The sequence below is a fragment of the Salvelinus namaycush genome, chromosome 37 (assembly GCF_016432855.1).
Source record: "Salvelinus namaycush isolate Seneca chromosome 37, SaNama_1.0, whole genome shotgun sequence".
Classification (NCBI taxonomy): Eukaryota; Metazoa; Chordata; class Actinopteri; order Salmoniformes; family Salmonidae; genus Salvelinus; species Salvelinus namaycush.
In genome coordinates this window covers 2659918-2669817 of record NC_052343.1, presented here as the reverse complement: position 1 = coordinate 2669817, position 9900 = coordinate 2659918, and the positions used below count along the sequence as shown (strand labels likewise).

Sequence of the window (9900 nt, the reverse complement as noted above, 5' to 3'; positions counted from 1 at the left end):
AAAAGGATTGGTCTTCATGTTTTCTTCACACATCACTTTCTTTACCACAAGATGTCAGCAAAGCACGTTTGTGTCAGTTTTATTCAACCACAACACACACTTTTATCTCTGTACACAAACATTTGTGGCCCAGATAAAATAGTGTTAAATATAATAGAAATAACTATATTCGTCACTGTATTTATTTTTCCAGTATACAAATATTCACTTTTCAGTGTCATTCAGTTCACTCTGTGAACATGAAGTTCTCCTGAAAATTCTTTAAAGAATATCACAGTAAAAAACGAAAAATAGTAAGCATTATCAAAACAGATGAGTGAAATGGTGTCACAACTTGATACAAGATAATACACTGTAATCAGACAGTCATATTGCTGTTTCCAAGGCATGATCTTTTTTTGTACAGCCCCTGTAAGAATGATTTAAACTGTATAACAAGTTCATATTACACTTCAATGATCATTTCAGCTTTCAAATATGTTAAACTTTGATTTGTAATTTATATTTGACTTTTTGTGCCGTTTTATTTACGAAATATATTAGTTAATTGGAATCAATATATAGCCTATAGCCATCCAATGCTAAGCCATTAGACACATTTTCTTGTAAATAACAGGTCATCAACGTTGAACAGTACTGGTTATGAATGGTCTCTGCTTTGCCCATTAGGAGGGCCCAAGGGGTGGGAGTGCCAAGCAGAGAGCCGCCAATGGTGCCACCAAGTTCAACCTGGTACACACAGACAATGAAAAGAAAAAGGCTGTGTGTACTAGGTTGGCCTCTATTCAATCCGTATTGCTGAAATTCAGGGTTACAGTGTGATTTAAATTTAAAGACAATGTTCCTGTGTTAGCGGAGACTGCATTCACAGTAAATGCTGCATGTATCGGCTCAATCGTAAATTACCTTTACATTTATAGCGTGCAATATGTAACACTTCAGCAATACTAGTTGAGCTTGCTGTATTCAGAAAGGCTCCTCATATGTGTGCTGTTGCAGGGAGTCAGACAACAGGGGCTCAGGCTCAGTGTAGACCACACTGGCCGGGAGTGGGCCTTTGGCATGGAGAGACGTAGTGCAATAGCCATTGGGCAACTCTCTGTGAGAGGGGCAGTCATACTGGGCCTGGGTTATTGTGGTCCTTGACCCTGTAGAAACCATAGGCAGTACATGTTTGTTGTTGTGTAGTGTCCCCTGTGGAGTTGCCAGATGGGGATCTGGGGGCTGGTCACTGAATGGGGTGGCATACTCGGGCTCCACGGTCAAGGGCTCAGTGTGCTCTAGGAGCTTTCCAGGGGTGTCATAGAGGTTGAAAGTGAAGGGGACGGTGTAGCCCTCCTCCGCTGCGGGCCGGAAGGTGGAGCCAAGCTTCTGCCCCCAAGCCATCACATCTGGCTCTGCATAGTCTGGGCAAGCAGAAACACAACAAACATGAATGTGTCATAGAGCTCACATATTATTTCTAGTTCTATGAAGCACCAGAAACATATACAGTGGCAAGAAAAATGATGTGAACCCTATGGAATTACCTGGATTTCTGCTTAAATTGGTCATACAATTTGATCTGATCTAAGTCACAACAATAGACAAACACAGTCTGCTTAAACTAATAACTCACAAACAATTATACGTTTTCATGTCTTTTTTGAAAACACTGTAAACATTCACAGTTCAGGGTGAACCCTTGGATTTAGTAACTGGTTGACCCTCCTTTGGCAGCAATAACTACAACCAAACATGTCTTGTAGTTGCGGATCAGACCTGCACAACGGTCAGGAGGAATTTTGGACCATTCCTCTTAACAAAACTGTTTCAATTCAGCAATATTCTTGGGATATCTGGTGTGAACCGCTCTCTTGAGGTCAAACCACTGCATCTCAATCGGGTTGAAGGTCAGGACTGACTGAGCCACTCCAGAAGGCGTATTTTCTTCTGTTGAAGACATTCTGTTGTTGATTTACTTCCGTCTTTTGGGTTGTTGTCCTGTTGTATCACCCAACTTCTGTTGCCCTTCATTTGGCGGACAGATAGCCTTACATTCTCCTGCAAAAAGTCTTGATAAACTTGGGAATTCATTTTTCCGTCGATGATAGCAAGCAGTCCAGGCCCTGAGGCAGCAAAGCAGACGCAAACCACTATGCTCCCGCCAACATACTTTACAGTTGGGATGAGGTTTTGATGTTGGTGTGCTGTGCCTTTTTTTCTCCACACATAGTGTTGTGTGTTCCTTCCAAACGACTCAACTTTAGTTTAATCTGTCCACAGAATATTTTGCCAGTAGCGCTGTGGAACATCCAGGTGTTCTTTTCCCGAACTTCAGACGTGCAGCAATGTTTTTTTGGACAGCAGTGGCTTCTTCCGTGGTGTCCTCCCATGAACACCATTCTTGTTTAGTGTTTTACGTATCGTAGACTCGTCAACAGAGATGTTAGCAGTTTCCAGAGATTTCTGTAAGTCTGACACTCAAGGATTCTTCTTAACCGCATTGAGCATTCTGCGCTGTGCTCTTGCAGTCATCTTTGAAGGATGGCCAGTCCTAGAGAGAGTAGCAACAGTGCTGAACTTTCTCCATTTATAGACAATTTGGTTTACTGTGGACTGATGAACATCAAAGCTTTTAGAGATACTTTTGCAACCCTTTCCAGCTTTATGCAATTCAACAATTCTTAATCTTAGGTCTTCTGATATGTCTTTTGTTCGAGGCATGGTTCACATCAGGCAATGCTTTTGTGAATAGCAAGCTCACATTTTGTAGGTGTTTTGTATAGGGCAGGGCAACTCTAACCAACATTTCCAATCTCGTCTCATTGATTGGACTCCAGGTTAGCTGACTCCTGACTCTAATTAGCTTTTGGAGAAGTCATTAGCCCACGGGTTCACATACCTTTTCCAACCTACACTGTGAATTTGTAAATGTATTCAATATAGACAAGAAAAATACATTCATTTGTGTGTTATTAGTTGAAGCACACTGTGTTTGTCTATTGTTGTGACTTAGATGAAGGTCAGATCAAATTTTATGACCAATTTATGCAGAAATCCAGGTAATTCCAAAGGGTTCACATACTTTTTCTTGCCACTGTAGCTGAAGTACAGTTTAAAATGTAACATCCTTAATTTCAGAAAGGGTAACAGGGGTTAAGGACTTGTCATGACAACATACCCCAGGACTGTACAAGCAGGGGCTTTGGCTCCCGAGTGGTGCTGTGGTCTAAGGCACTGCATCTCAGTGCTAGAGGCGTCTCTACAGACACCCTGGTTCGAATCCAGGCTGTATCCCAACCGGCCGTGATTGGGTGGCGCACAATCGGCCCAGCGTCGTCCGGGTTTGACCGGTGTAGGCCGTCATTGTAAATAAGAATTTGTTCTTAACTGACTTGCCTAGATTAAATGTTTTTTTACAGTACTGGGGTATGTTGTCATGACAGTAGGGTTCATAAAAATACATTCAAATTAAAGTGTTGCTCTGTACTCCCTCCAGCCATGTCTTGAAAGTGCCTCCCTCATACTCAGTAGGGCTCATATCATGGGCATTGTTGAGCCCCTACAAGAGCTCTGTGGCCACAAACAATGGCCGATCTCTAGTGACTGGGATGAGGGCTGACAGGGGAGGCCTCAGACCCTATCCCTCACCCAACCTCTGAGGGGGAGCTATTTTAATTAGAGATGCCTATAATTATCTTAGCGACTGACCCTCTGTCCTGTTTATCACTGGCCTTCTCAGTGTAGTGCCCCTTCATCTGTGGGAGGGAGGGGGAGGCTGTGCTTCCCTGGCATGAGTGCCCTTTATCCAACTCCAATTAAAGGGTCTCTTTCAGAGCGGGCTCCGCAGACCAAAGAAAGGAATGTTTATACTGCAATTGGGAGACGGACTAAGCGAAGGGGAAGAATGGGCAGCCCATGGAGAAAGCTGTTTGCTTGTCAAGCCTGGTATGAGCTCTGCAAACTGCCCAGCCAAGTCAGAGGATGTGAGTGAGAGAGAGTGGGAGGGAGGGAGCAGAGTAGTTTGGATGAGGTTGGACTGAAAGATGGTGATGGACTCAGAGTCACGGATGGCTGGAGGGAGGGAGTTCCAGAGCCTAGGAGCAACGCTGGAGAAGGCCCTGTCGCCAAAGCTCTATAGCTTGGACCTGGGGATGTCAAGGTGGCCTGCTGTGGTGGAACGGAGTGAGCGTGTAGGTTGGTGCGGCAGGTAGCCTAATGGTTAAAGGCGAGCCAGCAAGCGGAGGGTTGCCAGTTCGAATTCTAGAGGCCTTTGCCTGCCGTTGTGCCCTTGAGCAAGGCACTTAACCCCCCACAATGACAGCTCACCGGGCACACAGTGTGGCAGCCCCCTGTACTTCTCTAAAACCTGTTTATGTATGTGTGTCTTTCGGAGGGGTTGGGTTAAAAGCGGAAGTAAAATTTTGGTTGGACCTTGTGTGCAATTGATCAATAAAGTGATCTAAATCTTAATCTGGTAAGGGAGAAGAAGGTCTGAAAGATAAGGGGGGGGGGGGGGGGGCAAGGTGGTGGAGGGCTTTGTAGGTCAGAAGGAGGGTCTTGTAATCAATGTGTTGGGAGACAGGGAGCCAGTGAAGCTCATGGAGGACAGGGGTGATATGCTGCCAGAACTTAGTGTGGGTGAGAAGGGCTGCAGCGTTTTGAACAATTTGGAGCTTAATGAGGGAGCTTGAGTTGAAGCCGGAGAGTAGTGAGTTGCAATAGTCAAGACGAGAGGAGATTAATGCATGTATGAGGGTTTCAGTGGCAGGACGGGAGAGGGAGGACTTGACTTTGGCAATGTTGCAGGGGGAAGAGGGTGGAGTCCAGGATGACGTCAAGGTTACATGCGTGAGGGGAGGGAGAGACAGTGGTGAAGTTGCCAGCTTTGGTGAGGGTGGATTTGGTGCCTATCATGAGGAGTTCCGTTTTATCACTGTTGAACTTGAAGTTTTGTTGCATCCATGTTTTTATTGCAGAGAGGCAGGATTCAATGTGGGTCAGAGGCGGGTTGAGGAAGGATTTGGTGCTGAGGTAGATCTGGGTGGTGTCGGCATAGCAGTGGAAGTCAAGGTTGAAGTGACGGAGGATCTGACCAAGGTGGAGTATGTAGATAATGAAGAGTAAGGGGCACAGCACAGAGCCCTGGAGGACACCCTGTGTAACTTCAGCTGAGTCTGAGTTGTGACCATTGAGGGTCTGGTTTGTGAGGTATGATTGTAGCCATGACTGCGGTGCCCTCAACACCCAGATCCTGAAGCCTGGTGAGGAGGATCTGATGGCTCACTGTGTCAAAAGCGGCACTTAGATTGAGAAGAATCAGGATGTTGAGGGCACCGGCATCAGCAGAGGTGAGGAGGTCATTGACAACTTTGAGGAGTGCAGTTTCAGTACTGCGGAGGTGAGGGAAACCAGACTGGAAGCGCTCGATTAGCAGGTGGGTTTGGAATTGGGAGGCAGCAGTCTATTCCAGAGTCTTGGCAAGGAAGGGAAGCAGGGTATAAAATTCACTTTTTGGTCCACCAATGTGGGTCAGAGGCGGGTTGAGGAAGGATTTGGTGCTGAGGCAGGTAGATAAAAAAATATACCAGCCAAAATATTTTTGATGTTGCTAAAATTACACCAACAAAACACAAAAAAACAGATGCGCATGCTTTGCATTGTTTCTAAAACAATAAATGTATTACTAGTAAGAAGTAATGTGGTATATTGTTTCATTTCATTTTTTTGTGACCCGAGTCTTTTAACCAAATATCACAGATGAGACAAAAATGTTCACCTGCCCCTTTAAGGGCCGGAGGTTATATGGTAGGGCGACTCGTCATATTTGTGCCTGTGAGATTGAGTCTGACTAGTTGAAGCGTTGTCTTCTCTTCCCTAACAGTTGAAACTCAAACATAGAAAAACAAATTCACTTGTGAAAAAAAAACTAAATAGCCAAGAAACACAAGGACAAAGTCTAAATAGCCAAGAAACACAAGGACAAAGTCTCACTTTAGTAGACTTTTGTTTCAAATGAATTAAACCAACTTGTATGCCTCTGCGCATCTTTTAAAAATGTATCTTTCACTCAGCTCTTCATGTACACACAGCCCCCAGCCAGGCAGTTTTTCAGCGCCTATATAGGATTCTTAGTTCTTTGACTTTGTGCGATTAATTTACCAGCTATGAAAACAGATACTGCAGCATTTATTTTACTATAAATGTGATAATACTTGACTATTTTTATTCACAAATGCGAGTGAAATGCTCACACTGTTGAACCCTGACCACCCGCCAACGTGGGTGGTGAAGTAGACCTCTTACCCGCCAATGCCAAAAGCTACCCGCATTGGCAGGTGGCAGGTGTTCATTTTAGGCCCTGAAGGGAGGTTGGAAATGGGGCAGAAGTTATTGAGAATGGTGGTGTCCAGTCCGGGCATTTTTAAGATGGGGGTGACTGTAATTTTGTAGTTGGAGAGGACAGTTCCATGGATGAGGGAAAGGTTGACGATGTGTGTGATATATGGACAGAGAGCAGGCAGGCAAGCTTTGATGAGAACCGTGGGGAAGGGATCCAGGGAGCAGGTTGTAGTCTTGGATGACATGATGGGTTTTGAGATATATGGAGAGTCAATGGGGGGCGAGTTTCAGGGGTGACAGTTGGGAGGTTGACAGGGGGAGGAGGGGCGGCTGAGAGAGATTGATCAGTCAGTGATGAGTTTATTTTGGTGGTCTTGTCCTTGAAAAACTGGAGGAAGGATTTGCAGTTCAGTGGAGGGAGTAGAGAAGGTGTCGTCATGGGGCTGAAGTAGTTTGCTGACAGTGGAGAACAGAGTTCGGGAGTTCTTATTGGAGCTGTTGATGATGTTGGAGAAGTAGGTGGACCTGGCAGCACTGAGGGCATCTCTGTAGGTGGAGAGGTGGAGATTGTAGGCTTTAGCGTGGACGGTGGGCCCAGACTTCCTGCTCAGGCGCTCCAGGCGACCAGTTTGCTTCAGTGTGCGGAGCTTAGAGGTAAACATGGGGGAGGAGGAAGAGGGGAAGGGGGCCAGAGAGTTGAGGGAGGCAGGTAGAGCAGTGTTGAATTAGGCAGCTGGTTCATCAGGTGAGTTGGGGGCGTGGTCAAGGGGCTGGGCAGAATAGATGGCATCAGAGAGTTGGAGGGGGTTAACCCCTTCTCAGTTCTCACTGTTTGACCACAATATTCTTAATTTCTCTCTTCTCTCATACACACCCCACAACATTGACAAAAGCCTCCTCTCCTTCCGCAACATCAAAGCTGTTAAGTTGAGGCTAACAGAGCAGATGAGATCAAGTATCCCTTGATGTGAGTGGGAAAATTGTTGAGTAATATTGAAACAGTCCAGAATTGCAATGAGATGAGTCCACGTGAATATTCATTGGCCTAGCAATAGTAAGCGGGGGGAGATGTGTATGTGTAGTCCTGTTGCCCTGGCAGGATAGCCTGGTCCTGGATCTGTTTGTGCTGTATAGCCTAGGAGTTGGCTATACAGCACAAACAGACATGGAACCAGGCTAGGCTTGACATGCCTCTCTCATTTCAGGATGATGAAGAAGGAACTGCTACGTCTCTGGCTCTTGGACTACTGTGAATACATCATCTGGCAAATAGAAAAAGATAACATCTGACCACTGCATGTCTTCTTTCTATTTTTTAAAATGTAATTTAACCTTTATTTAAGCAGGGAGTCATGCTGAGACCACTGTCACTTTTGCAGATGTGCCTTGAACGAACACATCAATAAACAACCATTACACTATACAAATCTATATACACACATCAATTACACAATACATTAAAAGCAAACACAAAACACGAAAAGCAAAACACAAATCACATGCAACAAACACATTCTTCAGTTAAAAGGCCCTCTAACATTTAAGAACTTTAAAAACTAAAAGCAGATATTTCTAACACGGTGGAGATTGACGGGATCTCCAGGGTTGGCCATCCCTGAGTCCGGGTCTGGTAACTTATAGATCTGAAGGTTAATAATGGGTTACGGTATGGCGGAAGTTCATGCAAGAGGGCAATATGGACAAAAAGATTGCGATACGAGATTTTGTGTACTGACCCTATTGCCCGGAATAAATCACAATGCGCCATGATAAACTGCATCCAAAGGCTTCAGTACAGTGGCAGCTGCCATAGTCAATAACAGGAATGAATGTTGACTGAATTATTTGTTTTCTCCTACAGTTGAAATCGGAAGTTTACATACACTTAGGTTGGAGTCATTAAAACAAATTTTTCAACCACTCCACAAATATCTTGTTAACAAACTATAGTTTTGGCAAGTTGGTTAGGACATCTACTTTGTGCATGACACAAGTCATTTTTCCAACAATTGTTAAAAGACAGATTATTTCACTTATAATTCACTGTATCACCATTCCAGTGGGTCAGAAGTTTACATACACTAAGTTGACTGTGCCTTTAAACCGCTTGGAAAATTCCAGAAAATGATGTCATGGGTTTAGAAGCTTCTGATAGGCTAATTGACATAATTTGAGTCAATTGGAGGTGTACCTGTGGATGTTTTTCAAGGAGTACCTTCAAACTCAGTGCCTCTTTGCTTGACATCATGGGAAAATCAAAAGAAATCAGCCAAGACCTCAGGAAAAAAAGGGGGAGGCTTGCAAGCCAAAGAACACCATCCCAAACGTGAAGCACGGGGGTGGCAGCATCATGTTGAGGGGGTGCTTTGCTGCAGGAGGGACTGGTGCACTTCACAAAATAGATGGCATCATGAGGGAGGAAAATTATGTGGATATATTGAAGCAACATCTCAAGATGATCAGCTTGGTCACAAAGGGGTCTTCCAAATGGACAATGACCCAAAGCATACTTCCAAAGTTATGGCAAAATGGCTTAAGGACAACAAAGTCAAGGTATTGGAGTGGCCATCACAAAGCTCTGACCTCAATCCTATAGAAAATTTGTCAGCAGAACTGAAAAAGCGTGTGCGAGCAAGGAGGCCTACAAACCTAACTCAGTTACACCAGCTCTGTCAGGAGGAATGGGCCAAAATTCCCCCAAGTTATTGTGGGAAGCTTGTGGAAGGCTACCCAAAACATTTGACCCAAGTTAAACAATTTAAAGGCAATGCTACCGAATACTAATTGAGTCTATGTAAACTTCTGACCCACTGGGAATGTGATGAAAGGAATTAAAACTGAAATGAATCATTCTCTACTATTATTCTGACATTTCACATTCTTAAAATAAAGTGGTGATCCTAACTGACCTAAAACAGGGAATTTTTACTGGGATTAAATGTCATGAATTGTGAAAAACTGAATTTAAATGTATTTGGCTAAGGTGTATGTAAACTTCCGACTTCAACTCTATTTAACGAAAGGACCTGCTCCTATAGAAGAAACCTATTTGAATTCTTAATAGCTTCACTAATTAATCAACATCCTTTTTGAAGGACAGCTTTTCGTCAATCCAGATACCCAGATATTTATAAATTAGGACACCAGCAATGAAGCCACCATCCAAAGTACTTATGCATAAATCGTCAGGTACATTTTTACTTGATTTGGAAAATAACATATACTTGGTTTTACCGGCATTAAGATCCAATTTCAGTTCAACAAAGGCTTTCTGCAGGACAGTACAGGCCGATTGAAGATTCACTAGAAGTTGACGGAACATCCATTGATCCAACTAGAGGCTGGGAGAAGGTTAGGCAGCCAACTGGCTGACCAGGTTCAATTAAACCACCATTTCGTTCAAATAAAAAGCCTGCCGAGATAAAATGCTGATTGAAAGCATCACTTATCTCATTTTTCTCAGTAATGATGCCAGAGTCTGACACAACTTGCTTAGGCAGGGAAAGAGAGGAATTTCCACCCTTCAGTGCATTAACTGTTTTCCAAAATGTTTACAGATCACCAGGAGAGTCTGAG

The 9900-nt window shown here is 44.0% G+C and overlaps 1 protein-coding gene across 2 annotated transcripts in view; it reads right to left on the bottom strand.

Annotated features, from left to right (window-relative positions):
* Window positions 1-52: 52 nt before the first annotated feature.
* Window positions 53-9900, bottom strand: part of si:dkey-34d22.1 (discoidin, CUB and LCCL domain-containing protein 1) — a 30151-nt gene continuing 20303 nt past the window's right edge. For both annotated transcript variants that reach the window (XM_038977489.1, XM_038977490.1), the window contains exon 15: window positions 53-1406. In XM_038977489.1, coding sequence (XP_038833417.1) covers window positions 967-1406 — 440 coding nt within the window. In that variant the 3' untranslated portion in view covers window positions 53-966. The remainder of the gene's footprint in view (window positions 1407-9900) is intronic.